This window comes from Ovis canadensis, chromosome 2 (assembly GCF_042477335.2).
Source record: "Ovis canadensis isolate MfBH-ARS-UI-01 breed Bighorn chromosome 2, ARS-UI_OviCan_v2, whole genome shotgun sequence".
NCBI lineage: Eukaryota > Metazoa > Chordata > Mammalia > Artiodactyla > Bovidae > Ovis > Ovis canadensis.
In genome coordinates, this window is record NC_091246.1 from 9070018 (window position 1) to 9092951 (window position 22934).

General features: G+C 45.7%; 1 protein-coding gene across 1 annotated transcript; it reads left to right on the plus strand.

The window, feature by feature from the left end:
- The first annotated feature begins 1192 nt into the window (after positions 1–1192).
- Positions 1193–21999, plus strand: TNFSF15 (TNF superfamily member 15). The gene is made up of 5 exons (XM_069575289.1): positions 1193–1244; positions 1478–1734; positions 16507–16549; positions 17450–17497; positions 21078–21999. Exons 2-5 carry the CDS (start codon positions 1510–1512, stop codon positions 21530–21532), a joined length of 771 nt encoding a protein of 256 aa, XP_069431390.1. The 5' UTR covers positions 1193–1244; positions 1478–1509; the 3' UTR covers positions 21533–21999.
- The last annotated feature ends 935 nt before the right edge of the window (positions 22000–22934 follow it).

The following is a 22934-nucleotide window of genomic DNA, read 5'->3' on the forward strand; positions in this document are numbered from 1 at the left end:
AAGTGGAAGCTTTCCCAGTGGAGGAACAGCAAATACAACGGGGCTGCTAGTCCACAGTGCATTCGAGGGAAGCACAGCTTGGAAAATAGCAAGAGAAAAGCTGGACGTTGAGGAGAGGTGATGGTGGGCAGGTCATGCAAGGTTTTCCCAAGTAGCCTGAAGGGTTCCAGCTGTGATAGAAGCAGAAGTAGCTGCTGAATGGAGGCACGAGTCAGACTGGTCTCCACCATATGCCACAGGACGCCCTTACGTTTTCCTCTTTCTGTAACCGGTCTTTTTGTAGGGCCCTCTCTTCTTCTCCAGTATCACCCTCCCTAAGTTTCAGGGTCTTGTTCCAACACCACCTCTTTCTCCAGGAAGCCTCTGCAATCTGTACCTGGAAGGGATGACAGTCTGGGTAGCATGGGTGTGGGTGTCATGGACGCGCAGTGTGGTGCAGTGGTTGGGAGCCTGGAGCCAGCCTGCCCCGGTGCCAAGCCTGCCTCTACCCCTTCTTCTCTACTCGTTCATTTCCATATCTGTCAGGTGGGAAGAGCAACATTTCTACACCAAAAGGTCATGTCAGGACGGGATAATTTCATTGATACACTTCACTCTCTCAGAAGAGTGACTGGCACAATGCCAGCATTTAATCAGTGCTAGCCTTTGTTACATGTGATGGCCCCCAGGCACACCCAGCTTGGGCTCAGTCAACTTTGGACTCATCAGAGGGTGTCCTCCCCGTTTAGACAGTCACCTCTTATTACCTCATCCTCTTGCCTCAGACAAACACAGGTTGGTCAACACAAACTAAAAATACACTTTCCTTTCATAAGCAACTGTGTGAAAGAAGCTTAAAACATGATTTGGAAGAACTAGATCGTCTTCCTAGCTCCTGTGTCTTAATCCCTGGCTGACCTAGGGCAGGTGCCTTTTCATTTCAGGATGTCAGTCATCCCATCTGTGCAATGGGAACAAGCTCCTAGAAGACCTAAAGAAGCAGAGGGCTTGGCAGCACTTTGCAAAGTGGTGATGCAAACATGATTTCCATCTGCCAGTCCGCAAGCCACAGGGCACACCTCCGCATCCTCACTTTCACTTCCGGAAGACACACACTCCCAGACTGGCACGTGGGCAGGCCTCCAGCAGTCCAGGGAGCAGGTGTTTTCATTGGCTCCACCCACTGACTTGGATTCTTTTTCTCCTCCTCCAGGGACTTTCCTGACTTCCTTCTATAGATGAAGGAAGGAGCACATGAGCACACTGTATATAAATATGCTTGGGAAAGCTTTCTTCTTCTTCTCTTTTTTTTTTTTTTTTCTTAAACCAAACTTGGTTTCTGTTGTAGGCGGTGCATTCCCTAGCGGGGTGGGGTGGGGCCAAGTGTGTTGTGGAAAGGGGAGGGGGGGGGGCGGGCAAGGGGAGGAGTAGGCAGTGATTAATTCATCCACTGTGAGAGCTGGGCTTCTATTTAATGGGGGGTCTCTCTGCCCAGAAGGAGTTGGAGGCAACTCTAGGAGCAGCAGGAACATGGCAGAGGGCCTGACACTGGGCTTCGGGGAAACGGCCAGCGTGGAAATGCTGCCGGAGGACGGCGGCTGCAGGCCCAAGGCCAGGGCTGGGCTGGCGTCCAGGAGGAGCAGCGCACACTGGCCTCTGACCTGCTGCCTGCTGTCGATCCCCATCCTGGCTGCACTCACCACCTACCTGCTCGTCGGCCAGCTCCGGGCTCAAGGGGAGGCCTGTGAGCTCCAGGTAAGTGAGCCTTCTCTGTGACCTGCGGGTCCACAGACCTCCGGAGGCCACCTGGCCGCTACTGCAACTCTGGACAGAGCTCCAGGATCTGTCCCGGTGCTTGCTTCCACATGCAGAGGAGAGGTAGAATGTGAGGGGTGGCGAAGTCCAAGCTGGTTTTTACTCTTAACATTTCCAGGGTATGAATTGTGCCTTTGGATGTTTATTTTGGAAAGAACTTCAAGCCACATATTTAGATATTTATAATGTACTGATAATTTGGGGATATTCCTTTTCTTTAAAAAAAGCTAAATTATTGGGAGGGTGGAGTGCGAAACTAATACATAGTTGTCGAAAAAAGATTGAAAATACAGATAAAGGGAAAAAGATAATTATCATTACCCATAATGCATGGAGGTGACCACAATTAACATTTTGGGGTATATAACTTCATATTTTTCAATAAGATGGGTTTATTTTTGAGTCTCCTAATATACTGTGATTTTATTTATTGTTAGTAAATTCACAGCAGCATGATGACATAGATGGTTGTATTATATTGCTGTATATGTATGCATTATAATGTACTTAATCAACCCCCTTTCTTGGGTTTGGAAATATTCTTTATCAAAGCTCCAAAGAGAACCTCCTACTTGATTATTTATCTCTCCGGTCTTGGTCGGGGTGGGGTGTCAGGGAGCTTAGTCAGAGAACATTGGGTCTAGGAAAGCAATGATGCAATGGTTCGAGAGTGCTGACAGGTGATGGGGGAAAACAGTTCCAGACTAGAAACTCCAAAAACCTCAAAGCCTGAAGAATGTGTCATTCAAGCAATACCCTTCAAAAAAAAAAAAAAAAAAAAACTCTCCTGCATAATCTGTGATAAGTTATTTAACTTCAGTCCAAAGCATTACATTCCAGAGGGGAAAACAGGTTCTTCAGCTGGTTTAACTGGAAACCTGTTGTCTAAGCACTGCTGGTGACTTGAAGGCAGAGACACGCTGAACCAGCCGGGGTGAGCGTGACTCTCACCGCCCTTCAGGGTCAGCAGAGACTGGGGCCTGAGACTGACACCGGCTGAGATTCGGACGCCAGCATCCACGGCCACATGCCACCATTCAGGAAACGTAGAACAGGCAGACAACCCGAACTGCTGCTCATAATTACAGGAGAACAGGAGGGCATGGGGGTCTGGGCTGTGACCCCTAGACCACCGTGGGGCTGGTTTCTAAAAAGTCAGACTGTAGAGTCCAGTCAACATCCTGGACTCTGCTCCTCTTTAGCCAGAAAGAGTTGGGTGCTCTTGAATGAGGCACTAAGTGCTTTCCACCCTGAGCTCTCCTTGGTTCTGATGCAAAACCCAGTCTCTGCCCCAAATGACTGCCCAAGGGGTGTTGATCTAAAAGTCCATCAGGCGGGATGCTGTGGTCCCACGGGGGCAGTGATGTACCCAGTCGGGAAGAGAGTCGAGCCACAAGCTGGCACCTGACAGGAAGCTCTGTGAGTGGAAGAACCACGTGCCTGCCCTGTTGTAGGCACTCAAGAGACACAGAAGTTAATACTCCGTTCTGTCATTGCTAAATCAATCTCCCTGGAGAGTAGACATGCGGGGACTTTTGGAGCTGTGGTTTGGTCAGGCTATACAACTTCTTGGTCAGAAAAAAGAGAAAGGGAAATGAGGTTAATGCTGGGGAGGAACTGGAGTCCTGAAAAGAAACACCAGCCCTGTTCAAAGAAGAGACTTAAATAAGAATGTTTAAAGAATTTAAAAGGGGTTCAAAGAAAGGTCAATTTGCTAAGACAGATTAATGGGAAGCACAGGGCTGGCAGCATCCTGGCGCGACCAACGGTATAGAGCTGGTCGCCGCCTCTTGACCTGAAGAGGCAAACAGAGGGAGGTGCTTTAAAAGAGCCCAAGGAGACCTAACTTGTAGGAGTGGGCCTGCCTGGAGGGACAGCAGGGACGCAACAGAAAGTGGGCAAGGGAAACTCTGAAGTGTCTGGTCCCAGCCTCTCATCCCATTGGGCAGAACTCAGCTGGAAGCTGGGTCCAAAAGAGCCAGGCAGGCAGCCTGCCAGGAGGGCAGACCCGCCAGGCACAGGACAGAAAGTGGACCCAGAGAGGCTAGCAGACAACAACCAGCTCAGAGGGGATGGAAGACAGTGGGATTCAAGAAGGAAAATCAGTTTACCAGGACAGCTTGGGTAGACATCGCAATGGAATGTCAGGGTTCTTAGCCGCCCGACTTTGAAGCCCAGCTCAGTAGCTTCCAGTTGTGTGCATAAGCATGAGGCTTCTGTGTGTGTGTGTTTGCCTGTTTCTCTTTCTGCCAGAAAGGATTCTAATACCTGTGCTCTGACGGCACGAATAAAGCACGTGCAGGTGCAGTTTACATGCTGGAAACGTGGGGAGAGCCGCAGGAACACGTTCAGAGGACTTGCCAGCACCGGCTGTCACGCAGAGTCCATCCAAACTTCCTGTAATTGGAGTGACAGCTGTGGTGGCTGATTGGTTTTCTCCAGAAGAAAAGCCAACTTCTAATTTCTCTATGATAGAAGGTAGTTTTGCAACTCGGAGCAAGGTGCCCACCTAAATTAGGTACCTACCTTTGCACTGTAACTGGGAGGTGGGGGCATTATCTTTCCTGATGTTCACATTTCAGAGAGATGCTCCCAGGTCCAGGGAGAGGGTGGCGAGAAGAGACCTATGTGGTCTTTCAAAGAGTTTCTATACATTTCAAAGCAGAGAGAAAGCACTTATGAGTTTTCCAACATGAATGCTCGAGGAAAGAGGAAGGGAAAGAAATTTCCCTTATTTTGAACAGGGGGAACAAAGCTTCTTATTTCTCATTTGCACTTGTCCTTATGACCTAGATCCACATCTCAAACCCAGATCTGTCTCCCTCAGAGCCTGACCTGTGATCTGCCCCACTGTGATCTGCCTGAGGGGACTGCCCCAGATGCACCTGGGGGCAAACCACCACCTTCCCCACCCTCCTCTCCAGGGGCTTCCCTTCTGTGTCCCTGTCCACTCCTCCTCCTCCTCTTTACCACCCCCACCCAGCCCCACAACCACCATCTTCTGCCAACAGCCTTCAGTGAGATCCATGGAATCTGAGCTTGTTTAAGGAAAGATTTTTCAGGCCCAGGCAAATCAATGCTAACACAAGAAAAATTAAGAGAGGAGGGTCACCCAGACCTTCAAATACATTCACAGGCCTGAAGAGCTGGCTGAGCAGCAGAGGATAAACTGATGATAACATGTTAGAGACAATAATGATGATATGCTATGAGCTCCCATCTCACACGTGTAGGGAGAGTTCACAAACATGATCCCACTGGGTGTTCATCCCAACCTAGAGAGGCGGTGAGAGGGGGAACAGAGGCATTTGGCAGACGGGGAACTTGGAGCGAGAGCATCAGTGGAGCACCCAAGGTCACAGACTAGGGGGATGGAGCAAAGCCTCGGAGTTGACAAATCCAAGGCGTCTTGGTTTCTTTGTCACCTCCCCTCCTCCACCACCCCATCCACAATCAAGCTTTCAGCCAACAAAAGCACTTTCCATTTGCCCCTTTGCATGGATGAAAGAGGGGATCACCCTCATGTACTGGGGAGTTGAGGAGCATGGGGACTAGGAGAACTCTGCAAAATGAGAGATCCTGTAAAGAGGGGCCTGACCCTGACTCTCCCCACGGGAGCCGCAGTGATTCTTGGGAACCTCTTCACCGCACTGCATCCTGGCCCCACCGCAGCAGCTTCATCTTTCACCCCTCCCCCTTCTTTCCTGCCTCTGGCTCCTCAGCCCCTCTGGCTCCCCGAGGCCCCCTCAGGGCTCCAGTGCTCTTGCGCTCCAGGTCCTCACCTGGCCTCTTCCCCCTGTGAGGGTTGCACTGAGAGACCTCCTCATTCCACCCATGGAACAACCGTAGGAGGCCAGCATCCCTAAGGATCTTTTATAATCTACCTCAGAAGAGAGCTGAGGCTTGAGAAGAGGAGGCTCAAAGGGGCTTGAAAGGAAGAGAGTGAGCAACGCGCAGAAGCTCCCCAAGTTTCCGTTTTCCCATCATTACCCACCCCACAGAAGAGCCCTGAGGATTCTCAGGAAAATCCATAAAGCCCCTCGAAAGTACTTGGCAATCTAGGCACTGTTGGGTGTTTGTCCCTTCCTTTCCCTTAGTAGAAGAGAGATTTATAGAAATTAAAAGATGGAAATGCCCTTAGTCCAAAGGTCAACAGCTATGACCCACGGGCCAGATCTCACCCACTGTGTTTGGTGGAAACACAGCCACACCCATGCGCTTACACAATGAACACGTTCACACTGGACACATTACACTCTGGATGTTTTCATACAAAGAGCAGAGTAAGTATTTGCGTCAGGCCCTGTGGTCTGCAGAGTTAATATTTACTATGTGGCCCTTTCCAGGAAGTGTCTGCTGACCCTTGATCTAGTCGAATGTTCTTGTCTTACAGTTCAGGAAACCAAGAATCAGAGAAGGGAAGGAAAAATCCAGGGTCACAGAGCAGGTTAAGGGCAGGCCTAGAATTAGATCCTATGTCTGTGTTTGCTTGGCCTCACTCTACCAGAAAACAGGACCAATTCCTTTCTTGCTGGCTCCCTAGACTAGACTTTGGGAAAGCAACAGCAACTTGTGAGTAGTCTTCCAGGTTTTTCTTAGCAGCAACAAAAATGGTCGCCAACACTGTTAAAAAAAGAAAATACTTTAAACGGGACTCTTCCTTCAGGAAATGTGTTAGGAAAGATTCAATGTGACATATTATCCAGTAAGTTGAAGAGAAGAAATAAAAATGAGATTTGAGAAGGTTGGGCTAGTTGCCTTTAGATGAAGTGATCATAAATATAGCATCAATTAAATATATCATGGTCCTTTCATGCAATGGGAAACTAAAATGAAGCATCTCTGTATGAAAGGGTGGGAATTTCTTGAAGATGTATGTTAGGTAAAAAAACCCGAAGTACATAACAGCATATAGAATGTGAAATACTTCATTTTTCCGAAAAAACAATATATATTAATATATATGAATGTGTCTATAAATGCTTAGACTATCTCAAGGAAGATGATCAAATAGACTGATAACTCTGTTAGTATCCAAGTGGGGAAACTGGGTGGCTGGGTAACAAAGGAAATAGGGAGATATTCTTGAACCCATAACATTTTGGACAAAATATATCTGTTACCTATACAGGAAAAAAAAAAAAAGAAAGATAGACACAGTGAAGCATTTGAGACTCTTGAAGCATGCTAGATAGATTTGCATCGTGGAAAAACCGTGAGTCAAAAATTCAAACTCAATTTGAATTCTGGCTTAGCCACTTCTTAGCCATGTTACCTAATCTTCCTGGGCCTCAGCTTTTTAATGTATGAAATAGGGATAATTAGAAATAAAACACTTAAAGTATCTGGCAGGGTGTGGAGTATTAGCAGTTGTAGCAGCTAGGCCCCGGGAATTTCCCTGCTCATGGAAATTACGTCACAAGAGGACGATTTCAGCAGCCTTCCTGGAATCTGCCATCAGCAGTCCAGAGAGCAGGTTCTGGCACTGGAAGGCTCTTCTTGGTCTCTGATATTTGTGAGCTGTCTCCATACCTCCTTCTCCACGCTGGTCTTGCCCCCTTCACCCACACTCCAATCCATCTTTTCCCAGCTGCTGTTGAACAAGGCCTGGGCGTTCTTTTGGCCTTTAGTGGCGGTCCATGTCCCCGACTCTGGCCCACAGGTACCCGGAGCCTAGGCCTTCATCTTCCCTCCAGCACAGAGTCTGCGCTCCAGGCATAGCTGAATGCACCGCACTGGCTCAGCCCGAACTCAGCACAGATCACAGGCCGAGCCCTCAGCGCTGTGTGATGAAGAGTCAGGAATGCCACGGGAGGCATGGCTGCCCAGGGCTGTACCATCGTCAGTTTCGTCCTTTCCTCCAGGTCCTACTTCTAGAATCACCTGCATGCACTCTCCTCACCTCTCCTCGGTCCCCTCCAATCTCAGTTCCAGCCCTTCCTGAAAATCCCTGCAAGGCTCCTGGTTCTTGTTCCCTGCACCCTTCTTTCTCCTACACATGGCCCCTGAGACGTCCTGGTTTTGCTCCAGAGCAGCGGGACCCAACAGTGATGCCAGCTCAGGCTTCAGCATGGTACACACTATAGGGAAAGCCATGGCCCTTCCAGGCCACAACTGTGACCTTATTATAATTTATGGGCTTCCCTGGAGACTCAGCGGTAAAGAACCCACCTGCAATGTGGGAGATCTGGGTTCAATCCCTGGGCTAGGAAGATCCCATGGAGGAGGGCATGGCAACCCACTCCAGTATTCTTGTCTGGAGAATCCCCATGGACAGAGGTACCTGGTGGGCTACAGTCCTTGGGGTCACAAAGAGTTAGACATGACTGAGCGACTAAGCACATTATAATTTATTATATACCAGACTCCATTCTAAGCTTTTTCATATTCAGAGTTTTGAGACAAGCACATGAGGTCACGCCTATAAAGTTCTTAATGTGGAATCCAGCATGTAACACGTGCAATGAATGTTTCCTGTTGATGTTTAGTGCATCATCTCAGTTAATCCGTGAAATCACACAATGAAGAAAGTACTATTATCTCTGTTTTAGAGAAGATGAATCTGAGGCTTAGAAAATCTAAACCACACACAGAGCGATATTGGGATCAGAACCCCCATGCATGTTCGTTGCTCTTAACCGTGATGCTAGTCTGCCTTTGAGTATAAAGCCAGCAAATTATTCACTTTCTGGGGTAGACAGAGAGGATTTAACAATGATACCCTAGAAAATACCTTTCACATAATAAGTGCTCAAAAATACGACTTCCCTTTCTCCTCTGGGGACACCTAGCAGTCCCTAGCATACAGAAGGCACTCATAAGAGTTTCCTGGATGGAGAGAAGAATGGAAGAATGCACAAGGTACCTGACCTCCCTAAGCCTTAAACTCCCCATCTATAAAACAGAGAGAGTAACATATTTTCTTCCTAGCATTGCGTTGAGAATTCTGCACAACGTCCAGAAAGCTATTGCCTTATGGCACATGCTCCACAGACATCAATTCTCTGCTGAGGCCACCTTTAAGTGTTTTATTTCACTGAAGCTGTTCCCTCTGTTGGATGAAAGGATTAAGCCCCTTTGCTTGTCTAGAGGAAACATAGTTGAGAGAAGTGCTTTTTGTAAACTGCAGAACCCTGAGCACTCAGTGGCTGCCTCTGCTGTAGCCTCAGGTAGTCTGGGCACAACTGGAGGAGAAGCCCAGCCCATTCCTAAGGTCAAACCAGAGGCAAAGTGCAGAGAATCCAGAGGAGGTGAGGGTGTGCTGCAGAAATGAAAGGATGGGAGGGCAACTGAGCTGGTATGTGAATTGCACACTTCCGCTGGAGCTCCTGGCTACTGACTCCATGATCCATCCATTCCCTCTTTAAAATAAACACACATTACTCAAGGCCAGCGTCCTCTTCTAAGAGGGCACAGGCAGCCCTGTGGCAGCAGCACCGTGGCTCTCAGAGGTCACCCCCCAGCCTGGTGTCCATAACGAGATCCTGCAGCTGAAAGCAGCAACAAGCATAGGGTTTGAATGGGTGAGGCTATATCCCAATCCTTCAACTCCTGTAGATTCTGCAAGGGCAGGAGTCTAGAAGCAAACTGTGGACTAAGGAGGCCTCTCCTGTTCAGAGAAAGAGAGAGCCGTCCAGAGCATCAAAAGGATCCAAATGTGCCACTAGTCATACAGAGACCCAGGGGTGGCTTCTGTTCACCACTGCAGTGGTGGAGATGAAGGGAAGGTATGTGGAACTGTTGTAGCCACACGTGCTGGGAAACAAATTCACTCAGAAGGACAATGCAGATAGTGGAGTGCGGTTTATTACATCGGTGGGCCCAAGGCAGAGTCTCCTCTTACCCAAGGACCCCGACCAGTTTTTGTGAAAACCTTATATACCCTAAGTGTACGTGCCCAAACCCAGCTCCCCAAATTCCCTGAAACTAGTCTGAACAAAGGAAAAAGAAAGATACAATCAAAGTTAACCCGTGATTCATATGCCTTAAGCCTGAGTACTGGAGTGGGTTGCCTTCTCCAGATAGTTAACAGTGGACAATTATCAATAGGCTTGAGGTCATATCCCAATAAGCATAATAGAATGTATGATTCTATTCAGTTGCACAGATAATTAGAGTATTCTTTTAGGCTATGGAGAGCCCTGGGGCTCTTCCTTCTGAGGGCCTGGTTTTCCAGTTGGTATGTCGTTTCCATAGATACTGGGCATAGAGCTCAAAGTCCATTAGTCTGGTCCAAGATAGAGTCCTGCTTTCAAGATAGAGCCTGTTCTGTTTCCTCCTTCAGAACCAACAACACATAACGTAAGGATTGACTGAGCCCAAACAAAGAAGGAAAATGAATCGGCTTTCTACTCTACGCACATGGTCTTTCTTAGCCATCACAACAGTCTTGGGAGGAAAGAATCCGTTTGCTTTTATTGATGAGACTGTCTTATTGAGGTTGTCACATGTATGTGCTCAGTCACGTCCAACTCTCTGTGACCCTACGGACTGTAGCCCATCAGGCTCCTCTGTCCAAGGGATTCTCCAGGCAAGAATACTGGGATGGGTTGCCAGTTCCTCCTCTAGGGGATCTTCCTGATTCAGGGACTGAACCCGCGTCTCCAGCATCTCCTGCATTGCAGGTGGATTCTTTACTGCTAGTGGACACTAGGAAATAATACAGCTGAGATTTCCACCTTTTGTTGGGCTGCAAACACCACATTCTTTGCCTTGCACCACTTGGAGTGTTCCATGTAAAGCTCCATCCAGTGTACCTTGGAGGTGGATGAAATGAAATGGCTTTGGCATCAAACGTTTCCGGGTTGGGTATATCCTTGTGCAAGTACCAACAGGAAATCGCAAAAGGAAAAGGCAAGGCAACAAGCATCTGTGTATTTCTCCTAGAAGTTCTGGGAGAATGTTATGGGTCATAAAGCATTTATGTCTTTGCAACTGTGGTATTTATGATGGTAAGAAATAGATGTCTCTTCCTGTTTATGAATTTACTATGGAGTGAGTACAGACTATGGGAGAAAGGATAAGTGGGTCATTAGTTAAAATATGCTCAAGGGATTTTTCTGGGGAAATGCCAATAAGAGAATCTCAAAGACCACATCACTTCAGGCTCATCCATCACGTAGTCGGCTAATGTTTATGGGGCTCCTGACATGTGCCAGTCTGTACTTGGTCTAAAGGTTCAGATCCCTCAGCCTCTTTGCCTTTGACTTATAAAGATGATAAACAGGTTGATAACCTCTCCTGAGAGCAACTGGAGTACTAGATGAGGCAAGCACAAAAGCACTAATAGTGCCTGGCACCAAGGAGCCCTCAACTAGACTGCAGTCTCCTCCTTCCCCCCATCCATCCTTTTCCCTTGTTGGAGGTATTACAGAATTTCCAAAATGTCTGAAGTAATAGGTCATGGTTAGTTTGAGTTGCTGCTGCTGCTAACTCACTTCAGTCGTGTCCGACTTTGTGTGAACCTATGAACTGCAGCTTGCCAGGTTCTCTGCCCATGGGGTTTTCCAGGCAAGAACACTGGAGTGGGGTACCGTTTCCTTCTCCAGGGGATCTTCCCAACCCAGGGATCAAACTGGGTCTTTTGTGTCTTAGCTGCACTGGCAGGCAGGTTCTCTACCACTCAGTTTCCCAGATGGAGCAATGGTAAACAGTCTGCCTGCCAATGCAGCTAAGACACAAGAGACGCTGGTTCAATCTGTGGGTTGGGAAGATCCCCTGGAGGAGGGCAAGGCAACCCACTCCAGTATTCTTGGCTGGAAAACCCATGGACAGAGGAGCCTGGTAGGCTACGGTCCACAGAATAGCAAAGAGTGGATCCTGACTGAGCATGCACACGCTATGCACACACTATGGAATCTACGTGCACCACCCCCTCAAAAAAAAAAAAATCAAATGCAAGTGAAAATTCCCTGATCTATAAGAAATATCTTCCCTGGTGACTCAGATGGTAAAGAATCTTCGTGCAATGCAGGAGACCCAGGATCGATCCCTAGGTTGGGAAGATCCCCTGGTTGGGAAGATCCCCTGGAGGAAGAAATGGCAACCCACTCTAGTATTCTTTCCTGGAAAATTCCATAGACAGAGGAGCCTGGCGGGCTATGGTCCATGGGTTCCCAGAGAATCACAAGTGACTGAGCAACTAATACTTTCACTTTTACTTTTATTAACTAACTTTATAAGAACTAAAGGGGAAAAAGCATGAGTTTGCTTTGCTCAGGCTAATAAATACCAAAGTAGCAAGCATCCTACTTTCCCATGAACATATATACTGGTGTGCAGAGACATTTGCATCTTCTGATTCTGATCCTGGCCAGCTTCCACAACTTTCAACAAATATTTTTAGGGCTGTTAAGCAGAGAGCAGAGCCTGATGAAAACAACCTCTGGAGGCCTCTGTACTAAACTATTATGGCTATTCACTTCCACCTAATCATTTTTTTTTTTTAGATTTAAACAAAATCTCAAAACTTTGCATTTAGAATACATGCAAAGTTTTGGATTTCCTTTTTTATATATAAATTTATTTATTTTAATTGGAGGCTAATTACTTTACAATATTGTATTGGTTTTCATACATCAAGTTGTAAAATTCTGGCTAAAGTCACTGAAACTGAATCTTACTCCATCTTCTGCTCTCTCTTCTGTCGGTCATTCTGGTGCATGGGCATCAATTGGACAATCCAGTGGGAGAGCCAGGCACTGTCTGAGGTGCTAGGAATGTGGGGATGAGCAAGCCAGACCAAGTCTTGCTAGAGAGACGAAGCAATCAGCCCACAAATAAGCAATAACTCTTCAGGGAGTGATAAACGCTCTTAAGGGGAAATAAAACTTGGATCCTTGTTCTCAGCCAGTGATTTGAGAAGGCATTTAATGGGAAATAGATATGGGAAAGAGAATTATATTTCTCAGGGGTGCTCTTGGATTCCGTATTTATTCAGATTTGTGAGCTAATGTTGCAGTAACCAGCACTTCTCAGGAGCCATCATCTCCTTGGTACCCCAGAATAACCAAAAGTGATAAACAGGAGTCAGGGTTGGAAGACAGTAAGCCACTTACTGACATTTTTCCTAAGCAACCACCTTGAGAGCAACAGGCATTGAGCCAGGACACGTGCATCAACCTTGCCTCGAAAACTTTCTGTTTCATCCTCTCAAATCTCCTGTTTATTCATTCCTGCTTCTCATCACAGTCATCTTCCTTCCATGATAGAGTGATTATTAAGAGAAAAAGTGGACTTTCCTGGTGTTACTGTGCATAAGAATCCTCCTGCCAATGCCAGGGACACGAGTTCAATCCCTGCTGCAGGAAGACTCCACATGTCATGGAGCAACTAGGTCCATGGGCCACAACCACTGGGCACATGCTCTAGCGTCCATGAGTTGCAACGATTGAGCCGGCGTGCCCTAGAGCCTGTGCTCCTCAGCAAGAGAAGCCGCCGCAATGAGAAGGCCACGCACCACAACACAGAGAAGCCCCTGCTTGCCACAACTAGAGAAAGCCTGCATGCAGCAACGAAGACTCAGTACAACCAAAAATAGAAATAGATAAATCATTTTTTAAAGAAAGAGAGAGACATAGCAATGGAAGGCTTTAGATGCTGTTCGCGGAAAGAGAGTCCCAGCTGACCCTCTTCTTGGAGACCCTTGGAATGTTTTGTTCTTCAAACCTGCCAACTGGCAGGCACTATCACAGCCTCCAGATGTTTGGTAGCATGCTGGGTGGGCCACTTCAAACCCACACACATCCATCCATATATGAAAATAAAATGTGTGCCCAAGTTACAGAAATCCAGCAGAGCAAATAGGGAAATGTGTTCACTCCCAAATTCTTGCTAAAGACAATCGGACTCTGAGCCATGAGAAATGCTCCAGACTCTTAGCTGAAAGTCTGCTTAGACAAAAATAAGCAAGATGTTCACAAAGATCTCTCAGTGAAGAAATCAATGAAGTAGAAGGCCAACCGGGGAAGGTACCGTTTCCTACACCAGGGGATGCAACCAGGCTACCCAGTTCTCTCTTAAAACTCACCTTCAGTTTCCTGCCTTGCCAGAGGGTCAAGTCCTTCATCAGCTGTGTCAATAACAAGTAAGGAAACAGCTACAGAGTAAGCTCATTTCTAGGCTGCTTCCCTGCCTATCAAGTTCATCCAAGGTCTTCATGCTGGATAAGTCATCATGTTGATTGGGTTTAAGTGTTCAAAGACGACTGTGCTCATGGCGCTATGCTAAAAGCATATAATGTGTTCACTTGGCAGCAATGCTCTGTTGAGCCTCTTCACTCTTGCACAAGCTTCCGGCCTTGTCCAAAATGGTCATTATCTCTATTACATGGCTAATACCTGTAAGACTCAGTTCAAGGGTAATTCCCCCTGATTCCCCCACTTCTGGGCCAAGTTCCTGTTTTCTGGACTCTGTGTTTCCCCCACTGCCACAGTGCATGGAACCTCTAGCACTTATCCATCCACCTCAGCAGATGAGGAACTTGCCCAGAAGTTAGAAGGAATAATGGCTGAGGACTTGGGATTCTGGAGTCAGTTGGCCTGGGCTAAAGCCCTGCTCCTCCACTTTCCAGGTATAAGACACTGGGCAAGTTTCTTAGTGTCCCTAGGCCTAATTTTCAACATGAGGATATAAAGAGCACCTACTGCAGAGACTCACTGCCAGGATGAAGGAGGTAAAGCACATGAAGGGCTCAGCACAGCACAGTGCAGCTCCTTAGGGAACAAATAAGGCTGCATTTACGGCCTTTTTCGGGTCTCTTGAATCATTCACTTGGTTGCGTCTCATGCCTGGAGTAGAGAGAACCTGCTGCTTCTCTTGCCCAGTCGCTCAGTCGTGTCCGACTCTTTGTGACCCTGGGGACTGTAGCCCAGCAGGCTCCTCTGTCCATGAGATTCTCCAGGCAAGAATAGTGGAGTGGGTTTCCATGCCCTCCTGCAGGGGATCTTCCTGATGCAGGGATCAAACCTGTGTCTCAAGTGTCCCCTGCACTGCCGGTGGATTCTTGACCGCTGAGCCACCAGGGAAGCCAAAGAGAACGTGGAAAGGGATAAATAGTGGATAACAAGGCTGGGGTGGGAGCTGGGACTTGAATTCCAACATAAGCATTTAGCACTGTGTCTGAAAGGTTAGAGGGGGCACTGAAGGTTTAAGAACAGAGTTGTGTCTCAGAGTGATGCTTCAGAAAAAGGCCTTTGAAGGCAGCTTAAGAGATGGGTTCAAGAAAAGAAGGAACCAGGTGGAGGAAGACCTGTTAGGAGGCTGTGGGAAGGATCCAGGAGAGCAGTGTGCTGAAACCTGGAGTAGAGGCATGAATGACAAAATTTTCAAAATAAAAATAATACTTGGGTTTGTGTAAGAAGAAAGAAGCCAGCAAATTTCAGGCTTGGTAACTGAAGAGAAGCAGTAGTGGCACCATCAACACAACACACAACTAGGAAGTGGAGAAAAGGGCGCTGGGAGGGGAGAGAGTCATTAGGCAATGCGGGTGGGAGGCTTCCCGTAGATGTCAGGCAACGTGTCTTGGGAGTCACACAAGCCTGGCGGCCTGGGCTCTAACAAGATCACTGTTATCACAGAACTGCTCCGACCTAGACCCAACAACAACCCAGCTACATCCATAAGACCAAGTGTGCCTATGCAGAGAATCCACACACACAACATGTGTAGACACACAGATGCAAAAACACATTGACTTACACCCTCTCCCACTGATAAAACTGTCTTCTCTCTTACTCACACAGTTTCTCATTCACAAGCACACACACACATACACACATGAATTTTAAAATGTAAAATTAACCAAGTGTTCATGGTGACACTATGATCAGTGGTCACGTGGACTATGTAGCTACAAGAACCAAATCAAAAGAGCCTGAGTTGAGTCAAAATTGTAGCAGAGAAGAGGACATTGGATAATGTAAGACAGTGATCTTATTCCTAAACTAAGAACTTAGTTTTGCTCCTGAGTTCGTATGCAGGTCTTATGAGTGGTGGTTCTTCATTTCCTAGGCCTTCTCCACACTGACTCATACGTTTTCTTCATCTCTGACCCAGGGGTTATCTGTTGCTGGGGATGTTATTATTCCCATTTTTCAAATGAAAATGCCAAAGCTCAGAGTGGAAGTATCTTGCTCAAGATTATACTGTTAATATATGGTAGAACCAGGATTCAAATCCAGTCTGTCTACCCCCCAAAGCAGTTACTAACTACCCTTTGGTATCTGAAATGGCTCACAAACTAGGGTTGCAAGAATGGAAAAGTCTTCATATATTACAAAGCAATAGGCAGAATTATGGAGGGTGATGATGAGAGAGTATAGTCATTTCTTTTTCAGTCTCATTTTTTGCAACAGTTCCAATTTTTAAATTGTGCTGAAGAAAATAAAGCAACTGTGGCTATTTGTTCAAATAACAGAAGCAACGATAAGATGTCAGAGTGCCCTAGAACGGAGCAGGAAAAGCTCTCAGGACAAAATTTTAAAGCTGAGCTTCAGAGACAAGCCTAGGAGACAGAAAGGTCATTGGGGTGCTGGAAGAGGAAAGGAGAGCGCTTGGGTGCAAGACTTCCATCAACCCAATATTCCCATGCCCAACTCCCTTATCTCTGAGGACCAAGGCTGGGTAGCAGCAGCATCTTAACTGTGCTCATGATATGGGCAGTGGGTCAAAAGGACCACAGATGACCTGAACCATGTCTTTCTTTCCCAACAGACTCAAAAAGAACAGGAGATTGGACCTTCACATCAGCGAGCTTGTAAGTGTATTCATATTTTATGCCATTTCTTGCGGGGTGCAAGAACGTTTCTTACAGTTCTGGTATGTGGGAAGTTCAGATGCAGACTCAGAGGAAAAGTGAGGCTCCTCCTCAGTCACTAGGAAGGCAGAATGGTGCCATGGCCAAGTGTATGGCCTGTGGAGTTGACAGTCTTGAAACAAATAATTTCACCTTCCTCGATCTCAGTTTACTCACCTATAAAAATGGTGACAATAGTACCAACCTCCCAAGGTTAGTGTGGATTAAGTTAACTCCTAGAAAGGTATTTTTGCAATACCTAGCACATCAAATGTATGCAGTAATTTTTCTTTTTATCATCAATAACGTCATCTTTATTACTACAGTTAGAACACAGTTCCAATATAATCATCTCTGAGAACTGACAGGGAAACAGAGGTCCAGAGAGGGAAGGGGATTTGCCAAGGTCACGTGGCTACAGGGCAGTCCCCAGCTAATTCTGTTAGCGCATTCAGATGGCTCAGAAAATACAGTTGAAGGGACAATGAAGAAGGCCAATCAGCTCCCACAGAACAGACAAAAGCAAAGGAAAGGCAAGATGAGCTTTGCTGAACACCAACCACGTGCCAGGAGTCATGTTGAGCACTCATCATCCATGGTAGGAACTGATGTGCCCATCTTAGATATGAGAAAACAGAGTTTCAGGTTGGATAACTTGGCCAAAGTCATGGGGTCAAGAGTCACTTGTGTTCAAGATTATTTCTTCTGAGGCTGCCCTGCCCCTGGGTGGAGGGAACCCTGAACCAAGCTGGAGGAGAAGAATGCTTCTCTCCGGTTGCAGGCACCATGCAACTCCCCAAATGCTGTCTTCACTCCAGTCACCCTCCCACTCATACAAGCATTTTTCTCCTTTCCTTACAGATGTACCTCCTGGAACTGACAGGGAGAAACCAAGGGCACACCTGACAGGTAATATCTTCTGAGTGTGTTTTCGAAGAGGCTATGGGCCATGGACCTGAAGTTTCTTTCAGTGTTTGCCAAAACTCAAGTGTGTAGCTTTAAAACAGAAACCACACCCCTTGGTAACAAGACTCAGTCAAGGGTTTTCAGATTTCTTCCTCCCTTGAAGGGTCCAAAGCCCCTTTGTTTCTTGGGCATTTTCTTTTGGATTCTATCAGCTCTCCTCCTTCTCTATCATTTCTCCCTTCATTTTCACACTTGGTCATTCAGAAATGGCTTTCCTCAGATTCAGAGAGTCATATAATTATAAATCTAGTCAAAGATGAATGCTCCCCTGAGTTGCCAATTTATTGAGTCCATCTGTGCTCTATTCAAGATGAAGTTATTGGACATTTACATTCAGCTAGGTATTTCTAAAGAATTTTCATTTGTGAAAAGATTAAGAGCAATCTCTTAGCATCACCAGTTGGTCAGATTCCCAAGTTTAGTGTTGACAGTCCTGACACCTTGTGTCTGGAGTCACACATACTTCTAAGACTCCAGAAACGAAAGCAAGACAGTGCAGCAGGATGTATTAAAAACCCACTGAAATACTAGAGCGTTAAAAGAAGCATATTCTTCTGACCTATAACAAAGTCTGCAACCCACAAAGGGATATCCCTGTGGCCCACATTTGCCTTAATGTTTGACCAAGTGGGAACTGTGGTGAGTCCTAAGTGAGGATGAGGGCCAGGGAGATGTCAGTTGCTATCACTCACCATTTACCTATGAAAATGGGAGATACTGAACAGGCTTGGCAGGAAAATCCTAGAAACCAAGTATGGAGATGCCACTCCTTTTCCTATTGAGTGGGGGGAATGGAAATTGGAACAGGAATCTATCCCAGGTTTACTGAGCTTCTAATATGTCTCAAGCACTGCTGTTTTCCCTAGTGGCTCAGGTGGTAACAAATCTGCCTGCAATGCAGGAGACCCGGGTTCGATCCCTGGGTCAGGAAGATTCCCTGGAGAAGTGAACGCCAACCCACTCTAGTATTCTTGCATGCAGAATTCCATGAAGAGAGGAGCCGGGCGAGCTACAGTCCACGGGGTCTCAGAGAGTCAGACACAACTGAGCGACTAACACTTTTGAAAACTAAACGCTATGTAGACATTTTACGTTCACGATCTCTTTCAAGCTGCCTATCAGCCCAATAAGATGGGGAAACGGAGGCTCAGACAACTAAATTCACTTTCCCAAGTCACAGGATGAGGAAGAGTTGAGATTTGAGACTGACTCCAACTATTTCCACTACAACATACTCGCTACTCAAAGTCTTGCTTGCTGCTGTGTTGACCTAGCTAATTGCATACCAATTTAACAGAACTTACCTTGTCTAGAAAATATATGCTTTTGCTTCTAATGATCTGAAATTAAGCTTTTTTTTTTCTCTCTCTCTAATTTTTGACTGCACTTGGCATACGGGATCTTAATTCACTGACCAGGAATGGAACCCGTGTCCCCTGAAGTGGAAACGTGGTGTCTTAACCACTGGACTGCCAGGGATGTTCCAGGAAATGACTTTTTAAAAATCTATTGCATCACCCACAAAGAAGGAGTAGAGACTATTAGAGGTGACTGGTAAAAATGGCTTTTACAGATTTTGCAGAGAAACAACAGAGCTGCCAGGGCCCACTCAGTGCAGGGATCAGGAAAGACCACACACATTCTAAACATGTGTCGTAATCGCAGAAGAAGTCACAATGTAGTCAGCAACGGGAAAGACACTTTAGAAAATCCGGGAACCAGGTTTTGGTCACTTAACAAGTGAGAAGTTTGCTGAACACTTCTTTAAACATAACCTATCCCCAAACTGTGGCCAACAGTACATAATGGTTATTGCTATGAATTTCAAAAGCAGTTGTAGGAAATTAAAACGTGTTTTTATTTTTTCTGAAAAGCACCAGTTTTATTGCAGGTTATCTTATTTGCAATCAATGGTTTGAATCAACGGTTTGATTCTATTCATTTTTTTTCTGCTATCGACAAAGCCTCATAAAAAGCGTTCATTCCTATGTTCTATATAATGTATGTGAAAATGAAAATGTTAGTCGCTCAGCTGTGTCCAACTTGCAAGCCCATGGACTGTAGCCCGCCAGGCTCCTCTGTCCATAGGATTCTCCAGGCAAGAAAGCTGTGGTGGTTAGCCATTCCCTTCTCCAGGGCATCCTCTCGACCCAGGGATTAAACCAAGGTCTTCTAAATTGCAGGCAGATACTTTACTGTCTGAGCCACCATTTTAAATAATGCAAACATAAAAACATAATAAAGTATATATAAAATGAAAAAGGTTTATTTTTTAATGTCAAAATGAAAGAAGTTAGCTTATTTGGGGAAAGAGAATAAATATATATAGAAGTAACACTGTCTCCAGCCATCACGATAAAAACGTCCACATCTCTACCACTGGTCTGGTCTTTAGAACAAGACTAGGAGAGAGCTTTGTCTCCAGTTCACAGACAGGAGACTGAGTTTCAGACAGAAGAGCCTCCATGTTATAGAGTCAGGATTAGAACAGGGCCTCGGGGGCCCAGAGTCCTGGTCTCTTTCACTCAAGTCTGTGGTTTTTTGGCTTACATTTTGGCCCTTTTGATGTGGGAGAAGCATTGCAAAATCTTTTGGATCTCTGGTGTTCTGCATGCTAAATTTTTATTAATTACTGCCTGTGTTTCACGTGGCTTTGGAATAGGCATTGGAAGGGAGTGATAGGGTACATGACTCTCTCTGACATCTCTCTCAGTAGCAGAGCATTTCCGAAACCAAAAGGCTAGTAAAAGTGAATGTAGTTTAGAGGATGTTCCTAACATACATTATCTCTTAATCCTTTCCACTGGTATTATCTCCTTTTCATTTTCATTTTTTTAATTTTTTTGTTGTTGTTGTTTTAAGGAAAAGCACAAAAAAAAAAACAAATCCTCTTTAATAAATACTTTATGCAAAAGGATTATGCAAAATACTTTATGCAAAGTGGGGAGGTCAGAGAGGGAAGAGACTTGCAAACGGAAGGACCTCGGACCATAAAGTCTGCAAGTTTCTCAAGAGATAGGCTGAAGGGTTTTCCTTTTATAGAAGGGAGCACATACAGCTAAAAAGAACCATGTATGGGGAAGTAGAATGGAAGTTTGGCTTGATCAGCTCAGTGAATGCTTTATCCTGAGGCCAGCATATTTTCAGGAGGGTGGCTCAGGTTGAGGATCAGGTTGAAGGTGGACAGAATTTCAGGTGCCTGGAGAAAGGAGAGTAGGAGATTTTTTTTTTAACCTTCTTTGGTTTCCAAGATCACAGGGCTCGGAAAAAATTCAAATTTATCAAACAGGAAAATTCAAGTCCAGAGAGGCAAAATGATTTGCTTGAGGTCACCTGCCTAAGATGCTACTCTCTGAACAGAAGTGTATGTCCATTCACACATCCTCTACTCATTCCTTCTCAAGGAGACTGTTAGCGTTGGTTTTATCCAATCTCTTTACTCTTTGAAAATGATGTAAGATTCTTCTTAGCAAATTCCTTAGGTTCTGACACAAGCAATGAAACCACCCTCTTGTCTTTGCAGTTGTGAGACAGACTCCCATGCAGCCCTTGAAAAATCAGTTCCCAGCTCTACACTGGGAACATGAACTTGGCTTGGCCTTCACCAAGAACCGGATGAATTACACCAACAAATTCCTGGTGATCCCAGAGTCGGGAGACTACTTTGTTTACTCGCAGGTGACCTTCCGAGGGACCATATCTGAGTGTGGTGAAATCAGCAAAGGGAGGCAACCAAACAAGCCAGACTCCATCATTGTGGTCATCACCAAGGTAACAGACAGCTACCCCGAACCAACCCAGCTCTTAATGGGCACCAAGTCAGTGTGTGAAATAGGCAGCAACTGGTTCCAGCCCATCTACTTAGGGGCCATGTTCTCCTTGAATGAAGGGGACAAGCTGATGGTGAATGTCAGTGATATCTCTTTGGTAGATTACACAAAAGAAGATAAAACCTTCTTTGGAGCCTTCTTGCTATAGTGGCGAGACAGATGTCATTGTACGGAGGTCGTCTGCTTCTTAGGTCCTAATTTTCCTCACTCGTAATTATAACCAGGAGGCTTTGTCGGAGCATTGATGAGACAGCGGTTAAGAAATTTAGGGGCCAAAAATTCATACTTTATGTACCTGACGGATGAGAATACTAATCAGAAAAAAGGCAGAAGAGAGCAGACCTATTATCAGAGCTGCCTGGAAGAGCGGTGAGTTTCTAAACATTAAAACACTGATCACCAAATGAATGGAACATTTCCATGCCTGGCTCCTATGCATTTGTCAAGAAGAGGGCCTAGGTACTGTTCAATTTTATTATGCAGCATTTGCTTCAGTTCAGGAAACTTAAAAACAAAATTCAAAGCCCCAGAAATAGTCCAAACACTTCAGAGGCAAAATCCTTCATCAGTTCCCCCAAACACATACTTTAATACCTTACCAAAAAAAAGAAAAAAGAACTGATATTTCTCATAAATGTTCTTCAAGAAAAGGAATTCATTTTCATGCCATCTGTGCCAAATGAGAAAAACTACCTTTCTTTTTATTATGTACACATGCATCAAAACAAGCAACTGTGAGTTCCACATGCATATTAAAAATACAACACACCTATTCAGCACAGTGTTCTTGAGTACCTTTTATGTGTGTGCTAAACCAAACCACGCCATGAAGAACGAGACAGACTCTACCCAAATGTATATGGATACCTGGCTCCTGGTCAAATACCACTCAATGTATTTCAAGGTCTAATTCCAACTCCTAACAAATATCACCGGATACTGTTAAATGTAAGATTTCTGGAGCTCTCCTCACTATGTAAGACAACCAGCTGATTCGGCCATTCAAGAAACTTGAAGACAAGAGTTCTAGCAAACAGACCAATCATATAGCAAAGCTGATTGATCCCAAGAGACAATGGACTTATTCCCTGGAGGGAAAATGCCAATCACCAAATCTGGAGATGTTAACTGAGATGTGCTTTGAGGTTTGACTCACTTTATATGCAGAGTGTTATATGGGTACTTTGAAAATATTCAAAGGGATTTAAATGTGGAATTGGCTCATCAGCCCAGCCAAGGCGTCTTTCCTGAAGAAGAGGCAGAACACTGAGGTCCTTCCTGTGCTTCTATGAATTCATATCCTCTATGATCCTCAAATCTGTATGATTTTCCTGCACCCATATGTCAAACGTTGGAGGGACATTCTTGTTCTCTTAACCTCTCTTGATTTGTCTGTAAAGGAGGAATCCGTCAATTTGTTTCCCAGGATCAAATGAGCTCATGGGGATGAAACACGTTAGCTTTGGGCATTCTGTGAAGCCCGCGAGTATTCAGTGTGACCTGGGGAGTGGTCTCCAGCACCTTGGCCTTTGTTATAGATATCCCCTATT

Excerpts from the sequence above, each read along its gene's own strand:
- TNFSF15 (XM_069575289.1), top strand. The coding sequence starts at position 1,510 with ATGGCAGAGGGCCTGACACTGGGCTTCGGGGAAACGGCCAGCGTGGAA. Across the intron at positions 16,550-17,449 it reads ACCTTCACATCAGCGAGCTT|ATGTACCTCCTGGAACTGAC; the intron begins GTAAGTGTATTC and ends CTTTCCTTACAG. Across the intron at positions 17,498-21,077 it reads ACCAAGGGCACACCTGACAG|TTGTGAGACAGACTCCCATG; the intron begins GTAATATCTTCT and ends TTGTCTTTGCAG.